Source organism: Phyllostomus discolor, chromosome 5, assembly GCF_004126475.2.
Source record: "Phyllostomus discolor isolate MPI-MPIP mPhyDis1 chromosome 5, mPhyDis1.pri.v3, whole genome shotgun sequence".
NCBI lineage: Eukaryota > Metazoa > Chordata > Mammalia > Chiroptera > Phyllostomidae > Phyllostomus > Phyllostomus discolor.
The window spans coordinates 84,918,895-84,945,485 of NC_040907.2; the positions used below are offsets into that span (position 1 = coordinate 84,918,895).

The 26,591-nt window shown below is 38.8% G+C and overlaps 1 protein-coding gene and 1 long non-coding RNA gene across 2 annotated transcripts in view; both read left to right on the plus strand.

Annotated features, from left to right (window-relative positions):
• The first annotated feature begins 17,645 nt into the window (after positions 1–17,645).
• The window catches only part of ELOVL2 (ELOVL fatty acid elongase 2), an 84,647-nt gene continuing 75,701 nt past the window's right edge, over positions 17,646–26,591 (plus strand). The window contains exon 1 of the mRNA XM_028513931.2: positions 17,646–17,769. Coding sequence (XP_028369732.1) covers positions 17,767–17,769 — 3 coding nt within the window. The 5' untranslated portion in view covers positions 17,646–17,766. The remainder of the gene's footprint in view (positions 17,770–26,591) is intronic.
• On the plus strand, positions 23,666–25,396 carry LOC118500731. Its single transcript, XR_004903307.1, has 2 exons — positions 23,666–24,801; positions 24,903–25,396. It is a non-coding gene; the product is annotated as an uncharacterized LOC118500731 (long non-coding RNA).

Here is a 26,591-nt window from a genome sequence, read left to right on the forward strand (position 1 = left end):
TGCAATGTGTAAGGACCTTATATAGATCCTAATTGAAACTAACTAAACATCAACTTTGTATTAAGAAATTACTATTAATTTTAAAAAAGTGACAATAGTATTGCAGTCATACTTTTTAAAAGAAGAGTTCTTACATTTTAGAGATACATCCTAATACATTACAGATTAAAATTTACAATATCTGGGATTTGCTTCACAACAAGCTAGGGTGGGATGGGGGAAGCATGTAAGGGTGTAGATGAACCAAAACCTGGGTGTTCGTTGATAATTATTGAAACTGGGTAATGGGTACATGGGAGTTCCATTTGTTTGAAACTTTGGAGTTTTCCATAAATATTTGACGCGATCACCTGCCGGTAGTGACCGCGGAATGCTGTGGAAGGCTTGTCAACACGTGAGAAAAACATACACAGAGACAACCAAGTCCTGTGGGGAAGTAGGAACGAAATGGCCATTCTCTCTGGTGGGGAGAGTTCCCTGTTCCCCTTCTGGAGAGGCTTTTTATTGGTTTTGTTTGCTTAGGGATTCAGGTAAAGCTCATTAAACATTGCTGGGAAGGGTCAAACAATAGATAGCAGGGAAGTCTGAGGGCCCACTTTGAGTCAGGATCAAAGAGCTGTAAAATTTTAAAGAACAAACTTGTTTCTTCCTTGGACCTTTATCATTCAACTGAGAGCATTCTAAACAAAGCAGGTTTCACAGGATCTTGCATATTCTTTCTTAGGCCTGATCACCCGGGGAACCCGCCCTTTTCAGCACAGAACTGCACCACCCTGTTATTGTTTCAGGCTTAGGTGGAGCAAGGGAAGTAAGGAAGCCAAGGGATAAGGAGATTTTCTCCTAGATGATGAGGATTCAGGCTATATCACAGCCAAGGAGTGAGGGTCCTTTTGCTATAGCCCCCAAAGTCCTTTCTTGGGGGCCTCCCACGTGATTGTGCCTGTCTTAAGTCGTTCCCCCCTTGGGGAATCTTACCCGTCATTGGCTAACCGACCAAGCATTGGGGTTCAGTTATGAATGAAGCAGCAGAAGTAACGTTCCTGCCAGGGAGATAAGCTTTTGTCTCCTTGCTGGCTTATGGTCCAAGGCCACTCCCTCAGCCTTAGCCTTGGCAGGGATTACAGCTTCTGATACCAGGCAGGGCAGTTCCCAACAAATATTCATCTATCGGAGTATATGCATAGGCCATTTTCTCCCTGGGAAACAGTTTCCGAGGTGGAGGAAATGCCCTGGGGAGTGCTCTGGGAATCAGTGTCCGTGAGGGTGGGAAGGAAGCTGGGCTAGGTAGTGGGAGAAGGACTCATTTGGTCCTCTTGGGCACTCTGCAGGTAGGACAGCCCTTCAGAGTGGTTCTGAATTAAACTGAGGGAACTGGGCCTTTTTATCCTCACTTGACTCATCGCTGGATACGGACACAGCCTGGGCAAGGGAGGGGTGTTGCTTTGAGCAAAGCAGCAAGGCTCTCTAGCCTAGACTGAGTCCAGAAACACACTTGGCTATCTGAAGCCAACACTTGTAGAAACTGGGGGAATAAGTGGGCATGAATAGTAATAAATATTGGTCAGTAGCAAAAAACAAAACAAAACAAAACAAAACAAAACAAAAAAATTATTTATTCCATTTGAAGTACAAAGACTGGATTTTTCATATCCTTAATAAAGGCTTTCTGGCAGCTGGTATACAAAAGTAAATATTTTACTTTTGTGTACATTTTAGGAAGTCAACTTCCTCTTCATTATCCTATCTCCCAGTTACTAGTTTGAGAAAGACATTTCTGTCATTCTATAGAATGGATGCAATTGAGTGAGGGCTGTGTACTTACATATTTCTTCAGGATGATAACGTATAGCTTTCTCTTGAAACCTTCCTTGAAAGGAAGCTAGAGAAAGTCAGTAAAAACATTGGAAATCACTAGATAGTCACACTAACACATTATCGCAGTCAGTCTTGTTCTCTCTGAGTCTGAATGTCAGGCTTCTGTCTCCATCTCGTGACAGAGTCTTGTCCCAGCCAGCCCAGACCATGCCCCAGCCCCTCTGCATGCATGAGCAGCCAGCCACTGTGCCAAAGAGTGGCGACTCAGTTTTAACACATGATCAAACCATCTTTCCTCTTTTCTGCCATACTATACTTTAAAATTTCAATGAGAACATACGCAAGATTTTTTTCAACTGAATAAAATGCTAGTAGATCCTGAATATCTAAAGTCTTGGTGAGTGTAACTGAAGAGGAGATGTGAGCTATACTTAATAAAATTCTGTTGGATGACTATACAGAGAAAAATTATTATTACCAGTCCACACAATCAGCTAGTGAAAAACTAATAATCCTAAATCACTAGAAAGTACAAGAACTAATCCTATGCAATTTTAAGGTTTTTGCTCTTATTCCGTGGCATAGCAGTGGAGTGGGAGTGATGCTATCTGAGTACAAGCAACAAGGTGGGGTATCATCTGCTGAGAATGTAATAACATTTTCTTTAATGGATTAAACATCTGTTTGACTTTTATTATCACTGTGTGATGGAGTTGGGAACCTGGGCAGGGATAAGGCTCTTCTGTTCTGTGTGGAATTGCAACAGAGTAACTAGGCCAGCGTTTTAATAATATTAAAAGCTGTGCCTGCTGGGAGCCAGGGAAAGGGGTGTGACTCTAACCTGAGATGTGATACAGCCAGAGGGGCTTGCTGCACCTGTGAGAATGGCTTTGAGGCAGCTTCTGCGAGAAGGGGCCACACTTGCCTGGACTAACAATGGCAGCCACGAAAGGCAGAAGAAACCAGATTACTGTCAAGTGCAGCTCATTGTGGGAGGAGTTGAAAATGGGATTATGAGGAAGATATGCAGGGGTATTTAAACCCAGGCATGGCAGCCATGCTGGTGCTTAATCAAGCAGTTTGGGGAGCAGAGAAGGGGCTCTTTTGACCAAGTGGCTTAGAAAGCAGAAAATCAGGATGTAGCAACCATGCTGAGTCCTCTCTCTCAACAGTTTGAAAGGATGCAGAAGGATTCCCCAGTTTACCATGAGGATGTGGTTTTAGATTAAGAATGGGAGTCTAGCCAAGATATGGACTTCTATTTCTTTTCCTGACATATGGTACCCCTGGCTGGCCTGCTTTGGCAAGGGGAGGGAGGACTGTGTGTTTGTGGGTGTTTTTAAAGGGACTTTGGGATTTAACAGCAACATTCTGCCATTACTCTAAAATTGTATAACTTTTGAATAAATAGTTCCTTTCCTTTTGATCAAACTCTGGCATTGAGAGCCACAGTTCCCAACAGGATGGTGGTGGGCAAAGACAAACCATCATAAAAAAGACCCCAGGGGAGGGAGGCTTGTTTCTGTAACAGAATCAGCAGAAGCCACTCAGTCACCTGAATTTAGCATACAGCTGGGCTGGGAAGGAAGGTCCAAGAAAGCTTCACTTACATGTCCACTGCTTGGTGTTCCTCCATGTGAACCTGCCCGTCTTCTTATAGGCGAGACTCAGAACTGGCATATGATTATGATTGCTTTGGCTATATTTATTGGTCACACCAAGTCACAAGATCCGTCCAGGTTTAAGGGGAGGGGAGATAGATTTCATCTCTTAACATATTTATGGGGGAAAAAGAAACATAAGACAACAACACCTTTAGTCATTTTTCTACCTCAGGTAAAATATTTTAAATCTCACGTAAATATGAGACAAAAAAAAAGCTAAGAGAGTTCATTATCAGAAGACCTATACCACACACACAAAAGAATGTCAAGTAAATTCTGCAAGCAGAGGAATATGATGCTTGTCAGAAAGCTTGATCTATATAAAGAAACGAAGATGTCCAGAAATGGTTAAACTCAAAGCAAAACATAAAAGATATTTTGTTTTTAATTACTCTAAAAGATAATTGATTATCTAAAGCATAAAATAATAGCAATAATTTTTGGAATTGCAGAATTATGGTATATTTAAAAGAAAAATGTCACCTTGGCTGGCGTAGCTCAATGGATTGAGAGCGGGCTGTGAACCAAAGAGTTGCAGGTTCGATTCCCAGTCAGGGCACATGCCTGGGTTGCAGGCCATGGCCCCCAGCAACCACACATTGATGTTTCTCTCTCTCTTTCTCCCTCCCTTCCCTCTCTAAAAATAAATAAACAAAATCTTAAAAAAAAAAGAAAAAAAGAAAAATGTCTACCAACAACAGCACAAAAGGCAGAAGTGGGGAATTGGAAGTACAAGTATACTATCATAACATTTTTATGCTATATATGAGAAGCAGTATAATATTATTTGAAGGTAGACTGTGATTAAAGATTAGGGCAACCTAAGTATTCACAAGACCTAATACTATGAGCCAACCTGACTCAGCTGACATTGGGTGAAACCAACATTCCACCCAACAATAGCAGAACACATTCTTTTTAAGTACACATGGAACACTCACCAAGATAGGCTGTATTCTGGGCTAACTGAATAGAGTCATATATGGAAATGCTTTTAGAAGTTTAAAGAATTAAAACCACATGAAATATTTTTAAAGAATAACAAAATTAAACTATAAATCCATAACAAAGAGGTATCTGAAAAACTCCCAAATCTTTGGAAGTGAAAAATTACTAAATTATACATAGGTAAAAGAGGAATCACCAGGAAATTAAAAATATTTTTAATGGAATAAAAATGAAATTACAACATATCATCATGTGTAAGATGTAGCTAAAGTGATGCTTAGAGGTAAAATTATAGCATTATATACTTACATCACAAAAGAAGAAAATCTTACATCAATAATCTAGATTTATACATTAAGAAACTGGAAAAAGAAAAGTAAACTAACCCAAAGCAAAAGAAGAAGGTAGATAACAAAGAAAAAGCAGAAATCAATGAAACTAAAAGAAGTAAACCAATAGAGAAAACAATGAAACTGAAAGCTGATTCTTTAACAAGATCAATAAAATTGATACAACTCTAGCCAGACTAACTATGGACAGAAGAGAGAACTCAAATTACCAATACTGGGAATGAAAGAGAATATCAATATGGATCCTGAAGACATTAAAGGACAATAGGGAATATGATGTACAATATTATGCCCACAGATCTAACAACTTTGATAAACAAATTCTTTGAAAAGCACAAATTACCAAAGCTTACCAAAGAAGGACTATATGATCTAAATGGTCTTACGTCTATTACATAAATTGAATTCACCCTGGCTGGTGTGGCTCAGTGGATTGAGTGCTGGTCTGTGGACCAAAGGGCCACTGGTTCGATTCCCAGTCAGGACATATGCCTGGGTTGTGGGCCAGGTCCCTACTTGGGGGCATACAAGGCAACCGCATACTGATGTTTCTCTCCTCGTTTTCTCCCTTCCACTCTCTCTAAAAATAAATACATAAAATCTTTTAAAAATAAATTGAATTCATATCTTAATTTTTTTCTAGTAAAACTTCTGGCTCAAATTATTTCAATGGTATATACTATGAAATAATCTTATCTTTTATTTTATTCATTTTTATTGTATTTTTCCATTGCCATTTACCCACCTTATACCTATTCTCTTCCATCTCTTCCAGCCCCCCATCCAAAACAATTTTTAAAGAATAAATAGTACCACTTCTACACAAATCCATCTGGAAAATAGAAGAAAAGGGAGGACTTCCAACTCACTAACTGAGGGTAGCTTTATCAAAAGCCAGACAAAGACATTGTAAGAAAATGACAGAACAACAACTCTCAAGAACACAGGTGTTAAGAAAAATTCTCAGCAAAATATTATTAAATGGAATTCAGCAATACATAAGAATGATAGTACATCATGACCAAGTGAGCTTATCCAGGAAATTAAAAGTTAATTCCATATTCAGAATTAGTCAATGAAGTTTACCACATCAACAGATGAAAGAAGAAAAAAATATGATTATCTCAATAAAGTGGCAAAAGCATTTGACCAAATTCAACATCCACTTATAATCATTAAAAAAAATCTCTCAGCAAATAGGAAGAGATAATTTCCTTAAACTGATAAAGGACACCAACAAAAAACAAAACAAAACAAACAAACAAAAAACAAATCCTACAACTGTCAGCATATTTAATAGTAAAAGAATGAAAGCTTTGCCCTTGATATCAGGACCCAGGAAAGGACATCTGTTCTCATACTCCTATTCAACACAGTATTGGAGGTCCTGGTCAGTATAATGAACAAGGAAAATATATCTATCAATCCCTGTATAAATATCATGACATTCTTCTCAGAACTAGAATAATTAATCCTAAAATTTATATGAAACCACAAAAGACCTAGTATACCCAAAGAAACCTCGAAAAGAATGAAGTGGGAGGTATCACACTTCTTGATTTCAAAGTACACCACAAAGTTATAGTAATCAAAACAGTTTGGTACTGGCATAGAAACAGACAGGTCAATGGAATAGAATAGAAAGCCCAGAAATAACTTGCTTATGAGGTCAATTTATTTATGACAAAGGAGGCAAGAATATACAACAGAGTAAAGTCTTTTCAGTAAGTGGGCTGGGAAAACTGTTTAGACACATGCAAAAAAAAAAAAGAGAAAAGAAGTAGAACCACTTTCTTATAGCATATACAAAAACAAAACACCTCAAAGTAAATTAAAAACTTAAATGTAAGACCTAAAAAGATAAAACTTCTGGAACAAAACATAGGCAGTAAACTCTTGGACACTGGTTTTGGTAATATCTTTTTGGATATGTCTCCTCAGAAAAGGGCAACAAAAGAAAAATAACAAATAGAGCTACATCAAACCAAAGAGTTTTTGCAGAGCAAATGAAACCCTCAACAAAACTAAAAGACAACCTACTGAGTGGGAGAAGATATTCACCAACAATACACACAATAAGGGGTAAATATCCAAAATATATAGGGAACTCATACAAATTAACACACACACACACCTCAAACAATCTTATTAAAAAATAGGCAGTGGACCTGAACAGATATTTCTCCAAAGAGGACATACAGATGGTCAATAGATGTATGGAAAGATACCAACATCACTGATCATGATGGAAAAACAAAGTAAAACTACAATGAGACACCACCTCACATCTGTTGGAATGGCTATCATAATGCTTGATCAGTTAGCCAATGACGGGTAAGATTTCCCATGGAGGGAATCACCTAAGACAGGCATGATCACATGGAGGCTTCTGGGAAGAAGCCTCCTTGGGGCTGTGGAAATGAAGGGGTGATGGACATCAACCCCTGCCCCCTTGGCTTCATCAAAGGCTGAGTCCTTGTTCTGAGATGTGAGATATCCAAGTCTCCTGGCTGCCTTTGACTTCTCTGTTAACTCAGGCCTGCAGAAATAACAGGGGTGGTGCAGCCCAGACTAGAGACAGCAGACCCCTGGGGTAATCAGGCCTGGGACATAGAATATGCAAGATCCTGTGAGATCTGCTTGCTGGAGGATGTTACTAGGTTAGAATTTGAAGGCACAGACAGGAAACCAAAACTAGCCGTTTGGGCCCTGTTAGACCTTTCAAATGATAAAATTCCAAGCTCTGCCCAGAATCACAGCAGGGGTTCTGTCTGCACCTTTGTAAGTCACCTACTTCTTTTGATCTTTTCTGCTAGACTGTGAATCCACAAACTAAGTCTGCATTCTCAATAAAAATCTGCTTGGGAATGGAGACGAGGTGCTCCCCACTAGAGAGAGTGGCCATTCCGTTCCTACTTCCCCACAGGACCTGGTTGTCTCTGTGTATGTTTTTCTCGTGTGTCGATGAGCCATCCACAGCATTCTGTGCTCACTACAGGCTGGTGAGTGCACATCACAAAATCATTTAATACCTAGGTATAAATCTAACAAGATACATGCAAGATATGCTCACAACTATAAAACAGTGATGAAAGAAGTCAAATAATAAATGTACAGAAATACTAGTTCATTAGTTGAAAAAATATTATTAAAATGTCAATTTTTTCAAAGCTGATCTATAGATTCAACACAATCCCAATCAAACTTTATGCAAAAACTTGAGGAACATTGACAAGCTGACTCTAAAATTTATATGGAAAGCAATGGAGCTGGAACAGCTAAAACAATTTTGAAAAAGAAAGTAGAAAACTTATAGAATTTGATTTTAAAACTTATCCTAAAGAAACAGTAATCTAGACAGTCTGCTATTGGTGAAAAGATAAACACACAGATCAATGGAACAGAATAGAAAGTTCAGAAATAGACCCACACATAGATGGTCAGTTGATTTTTGACAAAGATACAAAGTCAGCTCAAAGGTAAGAAGATAATCTTTTCAACAAATGGTGCTGGAACAATTTCATATTCAAAAATAAATACATGAATACATACATACATACATACACACCTTTATTCTTCTCTTGCACCAAATATAAATAACTAACTGAAAATGAACCACATAGACCTAATATGAAACATAATACTACAAAATTTCTAGAAAAATATATGGGTGAGATCTCTGTGACCTCAGGAAGGAAAACATTTCTTATGTACAACAAATCCCAAAGGCAGTACATACAGAGGGCCCAGAGACATATGAAATGATATTCAGCATCACTAGCCATCAGAAAGATGCAAATTCAAACCACAATGAGATACCACTTCACATCAGTCAGAATGGCCATCATAACCAAAATCAACAAACAGTAAGTGCTGGCGAGGCTGTGGAGAAAAGGGAACTTTAATGTACTGTTGGTGGAAATGCAGACTGGTGCAGCCACTGTGGAAAACAGTATGGAATTTCCTGAGAAAACTTAAAATGGAACTGCCTTTTGACCAAGGAATTACACTGCTGGGATTATACCCTAAGAATCCTGAAACACCAATTCAAAAGAACCTATGCACCCCAATGTTCATGGCAGCACAATTTACAATAGCCAAGTGCTAGAAGCAACCTAAGTACCCATCAGTAAATGAGTGGATCAAAAACTATGGTACATTTACACAGTGGAATACTACACAGCAGAAAGAAAGAAGGAGCTCCTACCCTTCACTACAGCATGGATGGAACTGGAGAGCATTATGCTAAGTGAAATAAGCCAGGTGGTAAAAGACAAATACCATATGATCTCACATGTAAGTGGAACCTAATCAAAGAAACAAACAAGCAAGCAAAATATAACCAGAAACACTGAGTTAAAGAGTAAATTGACAGTAACCAGAGGGGATGTGGGAAAGGAATAATGGGGGAAAATAGGGGAAGGTCTATTAAGGAACATGTATGAAGGACACATGGACAAAGCCAAAGGGGGTAGATTCGAGGGTAGGAGATGTGGATGTATAGTGCAGAGGGCTGAGGTAGGGTAAAAATGGAGACAGCTGTACTTGAACAACAATAAACAAAATAAAAAGATTAATTATAAAAACTTGTACAACTTAATAGCATAATCAATACAATTTATTTAAAAATAAATTAAAAACAAAAGCATATCTCATTAAAGAAATTTATAGTTTGAATTTCATCAAGATTAAGGACTCCTTGAAAGGTTTTGTTAAAGAAAAGAAAAAACAAGCCATAAACTAAAAGAAAATATTTGCACCATAAATATCTAATAAAGAATTTATACTCAGAGTATGTGAAGAACTCTCAAAACTCAGTAATACAAAAGCAACCAGCCCAATTAAAAATGGACAAAAGATTTGAACAGACTCTGCCGAAGAAGACCTAGACATGCTGGTGGCAAACACATCACAAGTGCTCAGGAAAACCTGTTGAATGGGCAGATGAATAATGGAATGAGGTTTTGTCTCGCTGAAGGTATTTCCTAATTGATTAACTCTTTAGAACTCATTTTGATGATTATTCTAGTAAACAGAGCAAGTGAAATTGTTCTGACACAGCCACACATACCAAAGCCACTTAAAAATAAGTTTTAAGTATGTCTATCTCAGGTCCCTTCTAGTAGGACAAATTCTTTTTTAAAATTTATTTACATTAACATACAAGTATCTCATGGAGTTGCTTTTTAGGACATTTCTTAATATCAAATGATGGTATTGAGCAAAGTTCTTATGAATCAAACAATTTAGTGGAGGCAAATTTGATTTCATCCATGTCCTCATGTCCTTTCTAAAAATCTGGCTTAATGCAGGGGTGAATGTAGACTATTGAGATAAAACTACAAAAATGACAAGTTTGCATTAAAGATTCCTCTCTCAATTTGGCTTTTGATAGACACTCAGTACCAGTTAGTTCCATATAATACTACTAGACAAATAGAGTGCAGACGAACATCCATCAGTGACCCTGACAAGGTCATGTGTCTAAGAAAACCACCCATCACCACAATTTGGCTGTAGTGGGAGTTTCTGCTTTTTTTCAATGCTAACATTTTATTTTTTCAGCTCTTCTCACTTAAAAAAAAAGTAGCTAAGAATTAAATGTTGTTATTACCTTATTTTTCATGAAGACTTTATTAGAGAACCTTTAAAAGCCTCTGAAATTATATACTTCTCTGTTCGTCTCTATTATTTCATATTTTAAATTTTGGTTTGCAACCTCTCTTCTGGGAGAGTAAAGGATCTTAATTAGTCTTATTAAAACATGGTTTAGGGTTTGTTTTTTTTTTCTATTTGAGTTTTCTTTTTCCTGAAGTGGAGTAAAGGTTATTGACCTGTCCCTCATGCAGTTCCAAAGGACATCAAGTTTGTTTTAAGTTATTTGTTTAAGGAATTCAAAAAGTGGTCAGGCTTTTGCATTTATTCAAGTGCTCCAAGGACTACTGACATAGTGTGCTAAAGTGTCTGGCTACTGAATACAGCTTAGTCTGGAGGATAAAATTATGTATCGTCAGTAGCAGAAGTTCATTTAGCAAACTCCAAAGCTGTGTAGCACTTGCTGGAGAGTCTGGAGGTGGGATGAGAGTGGGGGAAGCAGGATGAGTCCATAGTTGAAAGGTAAAAGAGGTCATCTACCACATGTGGGGTTCTTAGTGGCTACTGTGTATCAAAGTTGAAGAATTTAGTGACTTCAGTTCACTAGAAATGATACATCAAATTGTTGCACCAAGCATTCTAGGTATTGGTGTATCTTTTTAATGCTGTTGTAGACCTTAACGTAAAAGGGCAGGTGAGTTCCAGTTCATTCAGTTTCAATACAGGGAGGATGATCAACATAAGCACTTATAGATTGAAGTATGTATTTTTTTAAGGACAAAAAATAGAGAAAAATGCAAAGGAGCTACATTTTACTTCTTTTGTTGGTAATAAGAGATGTTGCTTGGCTGCACACTTGCTAGCTAACTTTATCTCATGCTCTAGCATGTAAGTTTTCTAGGAGTGAATTCCTAGTTCCCTGAATTGCAACTATTTTATTAGAATTCAACAGGCCCCATGGTGAGCCTTCTTCATTGCTAGTACCATGTTCAGCTCCCCGATCAGGAATGTGGAGATCATGCTAGAATCTATGAGACACAAACTCCTAGTGCAGTCATCATGCTTAATAGAAAATTGCTGGAACTATGTTTCCCAATTTTTTTATAAATCCCTCAGTGTTGGCATGATACAGGCCTTGCAAGAGTAATGAACACATTTTTTTTTCATGATAATGTTTATATAAATTACATCATTACACTAGCATTTCTTCAGGGATGACATTTCCCTGTTAATTATATTAATATACTTTTTAAAGACTTTTGAATCTAATTATATTCTCACTAGAATGTCAGAGAAAACTTAGGTGGCACAGGATTTAAAAAAAGGTAGTTTTGTCTTAACTGTAAATTGAATGTGTACTATGTGACAGAAGCCGTAAAGGCTGTTGGAATTAACATTTTAAGTAAAATTCTGATATCAACTGAAGAATTTGTATAACCAAATTAATTATAAATTACCTTTAAAAACTAGTCAGAGAATGGTGAAAGACTATATCAAGTTTGCCATATATACTTTTCTATCCCACTAGTTTAATGAGAGAACCATGTAACATACTTTTTATTTTATTGTATTTTTTCCATTACCACTTATGCCCCCTATACCCTCTTCCACCTCTCCCCACTGCCTCCCCCCAGAACCATGTAATATTTTACTCAATTCTTCATGACTCATTCTCCTCCTGAGTTCTGACCTATCCCCCCTAAAAGGACCAATCACATTAAAGTCCTCAGTTGTTGAGTTTTTTTCTTTTCAGAGCTTATATAGATTTTAGAAATTTTCTGAAAGCTAACCTATTTTCAGATAGAACACGGTAGATGTAAAAAAAAAAACAAATTGGGCAACAACAGTTAATGTGGCATTGTTGATATTGGCAGCTAGCTTGACTATTTCCAAATTCTACTTGTTCTTATCTCCATAAACTTTCACCTCTGTTACTGAATTTTTACATGGATCAACTCTTCATTTTAAAACTGTTATTTATCTTGACCTTCCTACCCAAACTGTGCTGTAGTTAACCAAAGAGTATATAAGGGAAAGTTTCTGGAAGTAAGTAAACTAATAAATGAAAAAGGAATGATTGAAATAGAATATCATGATTTTGCAACCTCTAATGAATCACTGGGTGTAGGCACTGAGTGAGCATCCACTGATGCCTAAACACCACACAAAAAAAGTGACAGGTATTATGTGCCCCCTGATGGAAACACATACTACCAAAAAAAATCTCATCTGAATCTGATCAAGCCTCTAGAAATAGTTATAAATTTACAAAAACAGAGGTCAGAAGCACATGTGAACTTGTACTCTGGGGAGGCAGAGTACAAATACAGACTGTGGGAACTTCTATAGTACAAAGAGGTAAATTGCAAGAAAAGAAAAAGAAATTATATAAGATTGGGGGGGTACAGAGATTTAAAGAGATCAACCTGCTGTAATGTGAAAAATTGGAAATTTATACAGTGCATTACTTAACCTCTTTGAGCCTCAGTTTCCCCTTCTGGACAGTGGGGCTAGTCACAGGACTGTTGTGAGATACTATTCTGAGTTATGTAGCATGGTTTATACTAGATATCCAATAGTTACCTGCAAATGCCGCATATAAAGAGTGATGAGCTAAAAGAATGATGAGGTTGTAAACTGAGGCTGCCTGCTATGACTTCTGGATTAATCTCAGGATCCCTTTGATCTGTTCCTTAGCTGTTGAAGGCGTTGCTTGGGTTGCAAAAATGCACATGGTTGAAACCTGTGTCAAGGAAAAAAAAGGCTTTTCAAACTCCTGTACTGCATTTAGTTTCTTCATCTCTATCTCCTGGAAGGTTCATTCACCAATACACTAGTAAAATAAAATGCTAATTATTTGGGGATTGCTATTCACTGAATAACAATTATAACAAAGATAATTTATTAGCTCATTTTTAATAAAACTATACTCTAGCTACTGGATTTTAAAAGATTTTATTTAAGCCCTGGCTGGCGTAGCTCAGTGGATTGAGCACGGGCTGTGAACCAAAGTGTCACAGGTTTGATTCCCAGTCAGGGTACATGCCTGGGTTGCAGGCCTTGACCGCCAGCAACCGCACATTGATGTTTCTCTCTCTCTCTCTTTCTCCCTCCCTTCCCTCTCTAAAAATAAATTAAAAAAATAAAGTCTTTTTTTTAAAAGATTTTATTTATTTGTTTTTTAGAGAAAGGAAGGAAGGTAGAGGGAGAGGAAGAGAAACATCAATGTGAGAGAGAAACATTGGTTGGTTGCCTCCCACACACCTCCGACCAGGAACTGAACCCACAATCCGGGCATGTACGCTGACCAGGAATGGAACCAGCAATGTTTTGCTCTATAAAGTGACACCCCCAAAACTGAGCCACACCAGTCAGGGCTAGCTATTTTTTTTTTTATTAGCCTGTCATCTTGGTGGGATCAAGAAAAATTTTGAGTAGTTTTTCATTGACATACATGATTTTATTATTTTTAATTTGTTTTATTTGTTTTTAACCTTCACCAGAGAATATGTTTACTGATTTACAGAGAAGGGTATAGGGAGAAAGAGAGGAACACTGATATAAGATAGAAACATCAATCAGTTGCCTCCCACATGTGCCCTGACCAGGGATGGAACCTGCAACATTTTGGTACTATGAGACGACACTCCAACCGACTGAGCCACATGCTCAAGGCTATATAGTTTTATCACTGAATATCTTTTTTTTATGACAATGGAAAGACTATGCAAGAGAAATCAGCCTAAAGTAAAAAAAAAGTCAGGGAGGAAACTATTACATTTTATATATTCATGCAGATTTTCTTTGCAAAGTAGCAGCAATTCCTTTTAATTTTTATTGTATTTTTTCATTACCATTTATCCCCTTATACCCCCTCCCCACTGAAATCACCATACTGTTGTCCATGTCTATGAGTCCTTTTTCCTTTTTGCTCAATCCCTCCATCCACTACCCTCCCCTATTTAGCCGTCATCCTGCTAATTATGAGTCTTTCTCTATTTTGTTTATTAGTTCAGTTTGTTCATTAGATTCTACATGCGTGAAATCATATGATATTTGTCTTTCTCTGACTGGCTTATTTCACTTAGCATAATGTTCTCCAGGTCCATCCATGCTGTCGCAAGGGTAAAACTTTCTTCTTCTTCTTTTTTTAACAACCAAGTAGTACTCCACTGTGTAAATGTCCCATAGTTGTTTTACCCACTCATCTACTGACAGACACTTGGGCTGGTTCCATATCTTGGCAACTGTAAACAACACTGCAATGAATATAGGGTTGCTTATGTTCTTCTGAATTAGTGTTTTGGGTTCCTTCACATATATTCCCGGAGGTGGGATAGCTGGGTCAAAGGCAGACCTATTTTTAATTTTTTGAGGTATCTCCATACTGCTTTCCACAGTGGCTGTAGCAATATGCATTCCCACCAACAGTGCAGAAGGGTTCCCCTTTCTCCACATCCTTGCCAGCATTTGTTATTTGTTGATTTATTGATGATAGTCATTCTGACAGGTGTGAGATATGGTTTTAATTTGCATTTTTCTGATGATTTGTGATGTTGAGCATTGGCCATCTGTAGGTACTCTTTGGAGAAGTGTCTCTTCAGGTCCTTTGTCCATCTTTTAATTGTTTTTTTTATGTTCAGTTTTATAAGTTCTTTATAAATTTTGGATATTAACCCCTTATCAGATGTATTGGCAAATGTATTCTCCCATTCTGTGGGTTTTCTTTTTATTTTGTTCATGTTTTCATTTGCAGTGCAAGGCATTTTTAGTTTGATAAAGTTACATTTGTTTATCTATTCTTTTGTTCCCCTTGTCTGGAGAGATATATCTGATAAAACATTGCTACCAGCTATGTCCGGGATTTTGCTGCCTGTGTAGTCAGCAAACTGTTATTCTACAGTTTTTACGCTTTCAGGTCTAAAGTTTAAGTATTTAATCCATTTTAAATTTATTCTTGCAGGGGCTTCTGGCAAAAATGGAGACATAGGTAGCTAGTGCTTCACTTCCTTGCACAACCAAAAGAAGAATAACAACAAATAACAACCAGAACTGCCAGAAAATCAAACTGATGGAAGTCTGACAACTGAAGAGTTAAAGAAACATTCATCCAGACTGGTAGGAGAGGCAGAGATGGAAAGCTGGGGTAGTGAGGATGCAGGACAAGGTGGCAGCTGGCAGACTGGGTGGGCAAGGTGGAAAAAATCATTCCATAACAGTGTTATTTGGGGGAAATAAATAGTTAATATTTGGTGAATATTTAGGTGAATTTCCTCCTAGTCTTTGGATGTCATAATATGGATCATCATAGATTCTGATGGCAGGGGCCATATTTGTGCATTTGTCATTGTATCCCTACGTTTTGCCATAAAGCCTGACATAAGAAGTACTCAAATATTGTTGAATGAGCAAAGTGAATGAATGAGTGAATGAAACTGGCAGCTAAAGTATCCTTAGTTTTGGCCATATGGACACTATAAAAATATGCCACCATTACATAGGATATTACTTTCTGATTCCCACAAGCATCAAATCAGTTACATCAATTACTAGTGCTTTTATACCAGACATTTTTCTAGTGTTTTACTCACATTACTTTAATCATAGCAACAATATGCTGTGTGCCATTTTTATCCCCATTTTGTAGATCAGGAAAGTGGAACACAGAGAGGTTAAGTAACTAATCCAACATCACACAGCCAGTACATGGAAGAACTGACTCCTGGGCCCACTGACAGTGAAATTTTATGAGACTTGGTTAACAAATACCTACCTATTATGGTCTCAAGTTAACCACCCCTGATAAGTAAATACATATGTACCAGAGGTTTAACACTGTAACTACAGAAAACTGTAAGTATTAGGTGATTATATAACAATTAAAACTTAGACCTGGCACCTTTGTTTATTCACTCTGCTACTTCACAAAACTACAAATATGTCTGCATCACTTAGAGCGTGGAATATTCAGTTGATGTTGCAGGTTCCTCTGTGCATATCTAGATGTGATGTTCCCACTGTCAATAAATGTTTTACTTCGCTTGCATTTCAGTTTACCACACTGGCCACCTAAAGCAAGTACACATTCTTTTTTTTTTTTTTATCTTCATCCAATGATATGCTTCTCTTTCATTGATTTGAGAGAGGAAGGGAGGGAGGGGGAGGGAGAGGGAGAGGGAGAACGGGGAACGGGGTGGGGGAGGAGGGAGAGAGGGAGGAAGGGAGGGGGGATAGAGAGAGAGAAAGAGAAAGAGAGAGAGAGGAACATCAATGCAAGAGAAACACCAATTGGTTGCCTCCTTTTGCCTTCTGAATGTGCCTCTACTGGGGTTTGAACAGGTAACCTAGGTATGTGCCCTGACCAGGGAATCCAACCTGAAACCTTTCCATACACAGGAAGATGCTCCAACAAACTGAGTCAATCAGCCAGGGCTACACATTCTTAATACTTAAAAGACGAAGAGGAAAGGTCATATAACACTCTACCTTTCCCAACATCTTTCATCTTGGGCAATAAAAATAAAAAATTAAAAAAATACATAAATCAATCTACGGCCCAGAATCTAAGATCCTATACTTTCTGCTCACAAGTAAGTGTTAAAATAACCATTGTTGGCATTCGATTCTGGAATAAGATCCTCTGGAGGTAGAGTCGTGTGAGAAATGGAATTTCCTGCTCAGACTGATTCGCTGCCGACCTCATCCCTGAAGGAATCAGACTGATTCCTATTTCTAAACCACCTACATTCCACAAACCTACATGAGCAAGAGCCGTTCCCCCTTTAACGTGTGCTTGGAAGCCATGGAGCCCAACTAACAGCAGCACCAGTGCCCTGGCCATCTACATCCCTGCCCCCACCACTGCTCCTGCAGGTATACTAGCCTCTGGAGGTGGTGTGCGGGGTCGGGGGGAGGGGCGGCTAGGGACAGAAGCAGGTGGCGGGTGGGTTCTAGCCTCGAGTCTGCGAACGTTGAGTCTTCCCGTGCAGAGGGCGTTCGCTGGGCCTGCAAATCACAGCCCTCCCGACAGGAGGCGTCGCGGCCGCTGGGGAGAAGCCACGCGCCCGGGAACCGGCGCGCGAGGCCGCGGGGAGCCGCCCCTTCGCCCGCTGGGTCCCGCCCCTTCAGCCCTCCAGGTGACGCGAGCGAAGCCGCTGCTTGGGGAGGGGGCGGAGAGCCGCGGGCGCCCGAAACGGCCGTGAGGCTCCCGGCGCTGGGACGGCGCGAGCCCGAGGGGGCGGGGAGGCGCGGGCGGGCGGCGCGCGCGCGCTGAACGTGGGCGTGGGTGGGGGTAAGTAGAGCGGGCACGCGGGAGCGCGGGGCAGAGGGACGCCAGCTACCCTGGACAGCGCACCGCTACCCGCCGGGGTCCCTGTGCCGCCGCAGCCGCGATCATGGTGAGTGGGGCCGCGCGCCGCCACTGCCGCTCTTTCTTTCTTTCGCTTCTGGACCGCTGCGCTGGGCGGGAAGGGCCGAGCGGGCGGCGCTGCGGGAGCCGCGGGAGCTGCGGGTTCGACCGCTGGAACCCGTCGCTGTCGGGGGGCCGGGCCCGCGCAGGCCAGGGGAGGGGACCCTGAACGTTTGGGCTGGGTTGGGGGCACGGGTCGGGCGAGACCGGCGGGTGTTGGGCACTTTGTCCGGGTCCGCGGTCCCATCCCGGCCCCTCGAGGCGCCAGCTCGCGTCCAGCCCCCTGTCGTGTGACCGCAGCCGGTCGTCGCCGGGGATGCCCGACGAACTCTCCCTCCTCCCGCAGCAGCGGGGCCCTCTCGCCGCCCACAGCCTCCTTTTCCTGGCACTCGCTCCCACCCTCCACCGCCTGGCGTGGGGAACGCCGTTTTTCCTCCTGTGGTACCGACCCAGCGTCGGGAAATTCGGGGTTTGGGCTCTAAGTGGTTGAATTCACGTCTCCTCGATGCTCCATGCCTACCGTCCAGGGGGTGTGTCTGTGCTTGCCTTTGCCTCCCTGGGTTTGCACAGTGGTGCCAGTGGGTAGGTTTTCATTTATATATCAGAATGGAGGGCCCTCTGGAGTGTTCTCTCAACAACTACTCTCTCTCTGTTTCTCAGGCCAGTACTGGACTCTGCTGGGGTGGGGGTGGGGGAATGTCTGTTGGTGTCCCGTGACCTGCCTGGTTTTGGCAGCAGAGCCTGGGTCTGTGGCTAAAAAAGAGCAAGTGTTGTGCCATGCTCAAAGGACCAGTCAGTCCTAGGCGAAACGTGGAGCCCACATTTGTCTAAAGTGGACCATATTTTATCTTTGCTTCTCTTCTCCCTTTCATACAGTTTCCTCTCCACTTCAGGGCTGGTTAAAATATGCTAATCACCTGTCCCTTCCCTAGTCCAGCTGACACTAATCAGTCCTAGATCGTGCCCCTCTACCCCTTCAGGTGCACACTATTTATCTGATTATATGCCAAGCCTTTTCTGGCCACTTTACCCAAAATTCCAGTCTTGCCCACCCCACGCACCACAGTTCATATTCCCCTTGCCTGTTCCATTTTTTCTTCTTCAGCATCTAATGTTTAACTTACTATTGATTTTATTTATCTTGTTTATTGAATGTGTTCCCCACTGGAATGTAAGTTTCAGTAAGGCTGAGATTTTTGTCATTTTTATCCACTGCTATATGTCTAGTGCCTGCATATAACAGTGCCTGGCACATAGTAAGTGCTCAATATGTTCTTAAAATTAACCCATCAAAGCAGCATACTTTATGCTAATGTACAAATCAGAAGCAGCACAGCTACAAGGATTAACTACCCAAATGACAATTGTAATGATGGGAATCTCAAGTGAAGTTTGAAAGGAGGGATATTCTTGGAAAGAAGAGAGTCAATTTAGTGGTCCTCCAGGATACAAGTACTGGTTGACCATCTGTTATGTCTGGATCTGTCAGCTCTAGCTCTTGACACCTTTGCACATGAGTGGACAAATCATTTTTAGGGCTTTTTCCTTCCAGTTCTGAATCTTTGTTCCAAATCATTATGAATTGTAATGAGTAAGGTAACAAGTCCAAGGATAACTCCTTAACTGGTTGGATGAGTCATGGGAACTGACCTGAAAGGTCAAAATAAAGGGCAGGCTCTTAGAAGCTCTACCCTATACAATTGTGATACTTCCTCTTTAGATAAGTATTTCTCAGTAACTTTGTGTCTTCAGAGGAGCTATTTTAATAAATATAACCACTTCCAAGTCATCTCACTATTTTTTAAAAAAAAGGCAGGGAGCGGGAAGGGTCTGGAGTAAAATTCGTAAATTAGTGGGTCAGTTGGAAGAGACACCCCTTGGGATTCATGTCTAACGTGAACAGTCTCAGGATGTCTCTACTGATTAGTTTTATTCCAAAACAGAATTCTTCTCTTGAAATTCCCTTTTGTTTTCCCATTTCCATAGTGTAAATTGATGGCAATCCTTGTTTTAAGCCTGGAGAAGTGTTTGAGCCAAACTGCTTGATAAAATTTATATAGACAAGTGTCTGAAATTATGCAATTATAGCCATCACTGTACACATGCAGTAGTTTTATAATTACTGTCTAGTCCAGATAGGTGGTAGAAATTACAGGTAAAAAGGAAAGGAAGATAAGTTTGTACAAACATAAATGAAAAATACCTTATTTTTTATTCCAATTTATATTTCTAGGAGATTTTGCTGTGTTATGATTCCAGTCTATAAATATCAAGCTATTTTTTTCTTTCTGTTCCTCAAAAGTGTTGCATTTTTAAGGGTGACAAAGTCCATTTTTAAATTATCCATTTGGGTAAGCTTACTTTTTGGTTCTTCAACCAAAGCTTGCAATTTAATCCAGTTCCCTCCAAAACATTTAAATCACAATTTGGAAAGTTCAGGTTCTTTTATGATTTAAAATTTAAGTGGATCCATGCCATAGATCTAGTCATATTCAGACAGCCGGGCTCTGCTGTTCCGGGCCCTGCCCATGATAAGCTCCACTGTACCACTGCGCAGGACAGGGTTGAGTTTTTAGGAGTACACCTCAATAAAGGACAAGAAGTTACCCTGGAAACTCCTAGGCCCAGCATGGTGAAAATATACCAACATCAGTAGTAGTTCGTCATAATTCTAAAGTTACAAATTTACACATTTGTACTTTCTCTTCATTGAATCAGGACATCACTGGTATATCAGTTACACTGACAATGAACCATTCTAATAAATTGTTAGTTTAAATATAACCATTTAAAAAATCTAACAATTTAACAATTGCAGAGTATAAATTGTTCTAGAATTGAAGATATGACAATTTAGAACCTGAGATCCGGGATCAGTCATGAGTTTGAATCCCAGTGCCAACATTTAACTATGACCTTGGGCAGATTAACTTCTTTAGGCTTTATTTTTTTTTATTTTGTAAAAGAAGACTAATATTTCCTAAGGTTGTTGGGAGGAACAAATAAGATGATGCACTTAAAATAAGCATAATGCTTAGGGTGCTCATTAAATATTAACTGTTGTGATGTGTTCTTTTTCTCCCATATCTGTTTTCAGTTGAGACACCTCTGAAGATTTACCCCTAAGTTCGCTTCTTTTTATATGATGCTAATACATATCTATATCAGCAGTGTGCAGTAGAAATATAATGCAAGCCACATACTAATTTTTAATTTTTTAGTTGTCACATTAAAAAGAGACACGGGAAGTTATTTTAATGTATTTCATTTAACTCAATTCGTGCCAATGTTATCTTAGCATGCAATCAATGCAAAAAATGTTAATGAGATGTGATGTTCTTTTTTAATATGAAATCTTCAAAACTGGTGTATATGTATACTTATAGCATATTCAGTTCAGGCTAGCCACAATTGCAAGTGCTCAATAGCCACATGTGGTGGGGGACTACTGTTTTGGACGAAACAGCTCTAGATGATACACATCTTTCAAATTTACCTCTTATCTATTAGACCCTTTCCACTTGTGAGAACTCACTGCCACCTTAAACCTAGCATGACGAAAAGAAAGCTCACCTTTCAAACGCTCCTCTCTGTTCCCTTTTGCTGTTAGTAATTCCACCAGCTCTCAAGTCTACTGTGTCTGAAATCTGATTCTCACTCTTTCTTCTTTAATATTGTTTATTGTATAATATTCTCATATTTTACTGGAAAAAAGTTTTTAAATCTCTTCTCTTTTCCTCTCCAACCCCCTTCCTGCTATTCTTATCTTTTCTACTTTTTTCTTCTTTTGTGGTGTCTGTTTTTAACATTTTTACTTTAAGTTCATTATTTCTTCAAGGCCAGAGTCATGTAGTAACTTAACTCAGGGACCTCTAGTCCTAATATATTCAAAGATCCTCCCCCTTCCCTTCTTGAGAAGTACAGTTCTCTCCTGAGTCACTGGGCAACATGTTCTCTTCATCTTTTCATCAGCTCTTTTTCATGTTTTTGTAAATGCTATTTTATAATTTATTTCTATGTTAAACGTCTTTTCTTTATCAGATAGTCAAAGAAATATAATTACTTTAACTGATAATCTGATATTAAAATAATCCACCCAAGAAGCACAAAGGAAGGAGAAATGAAATTATTTGATCTTCACCTACCTTTCAAGAAATATCAGAGTACCTGATGAATAATAACAGCAGCACTCACAGCAGTGAGGGCACTTTACATTTACTCAGTGCTTTAGAGGAAACAAAGCACTTTCTCTGTGATTGGTAAGCAGAGGCACAAAACAGAAGAATGGGACTGGACCAAGAGTCAAGAAACCTGGTTTCTAGTTCTGGCTTTATTATTGACTAGCTCTGTCACCGTAAGTCGCTCTGAGATGCTGTTTACTTATCTGCAAAATGGGGTATTTTTCACAAGATCATTTTGTCAAAATCAAATGGGGCTTACTGTTACACTGGCTTTTTCTTCTGGCTGGATTTTTTTCCCACAGAGACCTGCATGGCAGTCTTCCTAATACTTTCTTAATTAGACCTATTGTAACCACTCTGTTTAACACTGGAAACTGCGCTACCATATTTACACATACCAGATCTTACACCATTCTTTTTTCTTTCCCCTGTAACAATTATAACCTAAATACTTACTCATTTACCTAGCACTTGGAATCTTCTAATAATTTACTTATGATGTTATAGGATTTTGCTTGTCCCATCCTATCCAAATGCCAGCTTCATAAGGACAGAGATTTTTATTTGCATTGCTCAGTGATGTATCTCTAAGTATCTTAACCTGCAGCCCACCAGCTGTATGCGGTCCAGGATGGCTATGAATGCGGCCCAACACAAAATTATAAATTTACTTAAAACCTTTTTTTTGCTCATCAGTTTTCATTAGTGTTTCTGTATTTATTGTGTGGCCCAAGACAACTCTTCTTTCAGTGTGGCCCAGAGATGCCAAAGGTTAGACACCCCTGCTAGGCAAATGCCTGACATATAGTAAATGTTAAGCAGTTGTTTGTAGATAAAGTGAAGGCTGGTTCCCAGTGCAGTGCTCTTTTCTCTTCACATCCCATTTACCGTTCATAGAGGAAGAATTGGGAAATTGACATTTGCAAACATATTCACAGTACAAGTCCTTCAAAGAACAATATCTCTTTGATGCATTTAAAATTATCACAGTTCAGTTTAGGCATGTTTCAGTAATATAGTTGCTTCATCAATGCATGTATAGCTGTGTAACCTTTCTGTAAATGACAATGTGTGTGTATTTATACAACTCTGTTTACACCTCACAGTCATATTTGGGGAAGGGGACATGTTATATCATTATTTCTATATAATGAGATTTATAATTATAGCATTAAGTTGTTACTGAAATAAAAAATAAATTTCTGTCTTAGTGATATAAACAAAGCTATGATTCATGAATTTACTGAATAATTATTTTTATATTACATATATCTGTTATATTTTGACTTTTAGTTATCACTTAAATATACTACAAGTATAGTAATATATTTATTTATTGAATAGGTGTTCTTCAATGCATTTTTTATACATATTATCTGTTTTGATACCTCACAAAAAACTTTTTAGAGAGATAAGTCCTATATCAACATACCTACTTTACAGGGGATAGAGTTGAGTCTCAAAGAAGATAGATGATTTACCAAAGGTCACATACTAGAGGTAGCGATACCATGTATGAGCCTTCTGATTCCTAAAATATCACATCTTCTACAATTCCATATAGCCTTAGCCAGGAGCCTGTGTAAATGTGCTCTTCTCATGTGAGTGTGATGAAAGCAATAGCATTTTGCCTATTATTATAGATGAGAATGGAAAAATCAGAATGACTTCCCCATGGATGATAAGAATAGATGATAGATAGATAGATAGATAGATAGATGGACATTTAAACACTAAATATATAAAACTAAAAGATTCATGTATATGGAGAGCATGCAAGGGAAATTAATTTTAAATGGAGGTGATCAGGAACAACAGATGTACATTTCAAACTTAATCTACTTACTGGTAATAAATCGGGGAACACCCTTAAGGAGAAAATTAGGCAGTTTACAAGGGAAGGGAGTTACTCTTTCTGAGGAGAATGACTGCAGTCTGAAGACATTGATCAGAGAGAGACCAGCAGTAGCTTTTCATGTAAATTTTTGTTTTATAGAGTTCATCATTTAGGTTTATTTATAAAACTCTAAATATTTAAATTATTTTTTTCTGTATGGTTAGCAGAATTTGGTTAATAGAATCTTTCTTTACATTTAACAGATATTGTGGATACTGGGGGGAGCTTATTATTTTTTTTGGCAGCATCAAAGTTTATCCACTGTAACACTGATGAGTTAAATTAAAGATTAACTCAAGCCTTTAAAGAAGAGATCAGAATGTGTCCATAATACAAAAAAATAAAATAAAATTAGGCCACTTTCAATTTTCCAGAAAATTCAGTTATAATCAACTGACTTTCTTCTGTGCCTCTGGGAGGACTGTTCAGTGGCGTCCAAGGCAGGCAAAGGAAGAGGGAGCCTGTACTTGGACTTTCTCTGCTCCCATTCTAGAGGCTTTCCTTAAGTTGTGACGGGAAGACACATTTTCTTGGAGCTGGTGGCTTTCTTGATATTTGGGAAATACAGATTTCATGACTGTTTTAATGTCAGTGGTGAAGTCACGCTTAGGAAGGGGAGTGCTTTGAGCTGTCAGAAAAATACTCAGTTGGCTGTACTTTCCTGTAGTCAAAATGGCACTTTGAGGCTCTTTCATGTCCCTCTGTCCATAGTCTGGGGGATTGTTATTCCTTTGTGTTTTCAAGGAAGGCATTGCCTGCTTTCCTTTGGCCTTTTCTCTATTCCAACTCCAAAAAAGAAATGACATGTGTCACAAGGTTTTTTTGGTTTTGGTTCTTTCTCTGAGATTTACTGCCTGAAGTCTGCTTCAAACTCACCAGCACGAAGCAGCCACACTAGTTTCACAGTTGTACAAGCCCTGTTTCTCCATGAAATAATGGTGTGGTTATTACATCAGCCCCTTAAAAGTCCTGCTACTGAAATGCTGCCTGGTCCCTTTTGTAAATTAGGTTTACTAGTGCTAATCTTTTCTTTTTACAATTAAGAGAGTAAGTGGAAATGCCCCAGTTGTATTGCAATATATTCTGAAAACAATATTCTTATCAGTGCTTGAGTTGTGTAAGATGCATAATAAAATCCTTAGTGCAAACTTTGGAATTAATAGTTTGCATTTGTTTTTTAGAAGGAAACAGGCTGTCTACATTGAATACCACATTCTTTAAAACTGATACCAAGGAGACACAAAAATATATTGCCTCAGTAAACTTTTGATTAAATATACTCATTGATTTTTTTATTCAACACATGCTCAATAACAGGGATGTGCTAGGCACTGTCAATCTAAATATAAAAGACAGTCTCTGCTTCAAGAAATCTGCAGTACACTGGGAGAATCTTTCATGTCCTCTGGTGCAAACAGGCGCAGTAGCTGAACCTTTAATTCACTCAGGCCAGTAAATATGCTTTCCTGCGCGTACCATTTTACCCAACAAAACAACTTAGTCTAATGAGGTGAGTTATATTGTTAACAAAACACACATATACACACACACCGCTTGAAACTAAACTATTTTACTTCTTCATCATGCCAAGACTGTGCTTAGGGCCAGGAGGTAGTTGGCAATTATGTAGCCAAAATTGTCGGGATGAATAAGGTTGAGATCAAGATTGTGACACCAGAGTACTCAGAAAATGAGTCGGTTTTGTAAAAGGAGGGAAAATCAAACCCGCTGTCTGAGAGGTAGCATCAGTACAAGGAGCATGGCCTTAGGAATTGGACACACATATTTAAATGCACATTCGCTCTAGATTGGGGGAAGCCAGACCTACTGACTCAGAGTCTCTGAGGGGAGGGGCCTTGCAGTCTGCAGGTCAGGAATCAAGTCCACACAAGTTTGGAATCTAGTTCTTGGGGGGCACAAAGGGATGAGGGACTGCTTTGTAGCAAAAATGTTTAGTGTGTGCTTCATGAAGGAGTTGGATTGATGATGAATCTTAAATAGCTTGGATTTTGATATGTAAGAAAAGGAAGGATTGTAGAATTGAGCAGAACATTCCTTTGAAGGAAATAAGTGGGTAAGGACCCAGAAGCAATAACAAATGTATTTGAGAAACACTGTACTATGAGCAATTTATGGACAGAGTCATATTTTCTTGGAGCCTAATATAGATTACCTGCTCAATAAATTTGTGACGACTACAGATCAGTTAAATTTTGAGGTTTCTTGAATCTGAGGCTAAGAAGTTTCATCTAGATTTTGTAAACCAGGTTTTTATAATGGAGAGTTAAATGATGAAAGCATCATTTAGAAAAATTAATCTGGTTCCATAGTGTCTTGGCTAAGAGAGAGCCCAGATAAGGAGGTTACAGTGGGGATGAACTAATGTGTCAGTTCTTCTCACTTATTTTCATGTTACTAACTTTTGAAAACTTACCTCTCTAACCATACACTCTTGGGTTTAATTCTCTACTCCTTTTACCTTATCTCTAAAATATGTATGACACATAGTAAAGATTGGTTCTTATAAGATAATATATATATAAAGTTCCTAATACAAGCTAGCTAGCATTAGGTACTCAAAACTAGTGGCTATTACCCACAGAAACTTAATTATGTTCATCTTTACAACCCTAACTTTTTTTTTTTTGCATGCCTGGAAGAGAGATTTAATTAACTTGACTAATACACATTTATTTACATTTTAAAATGATAATTATCTGGTGATATGGAGAT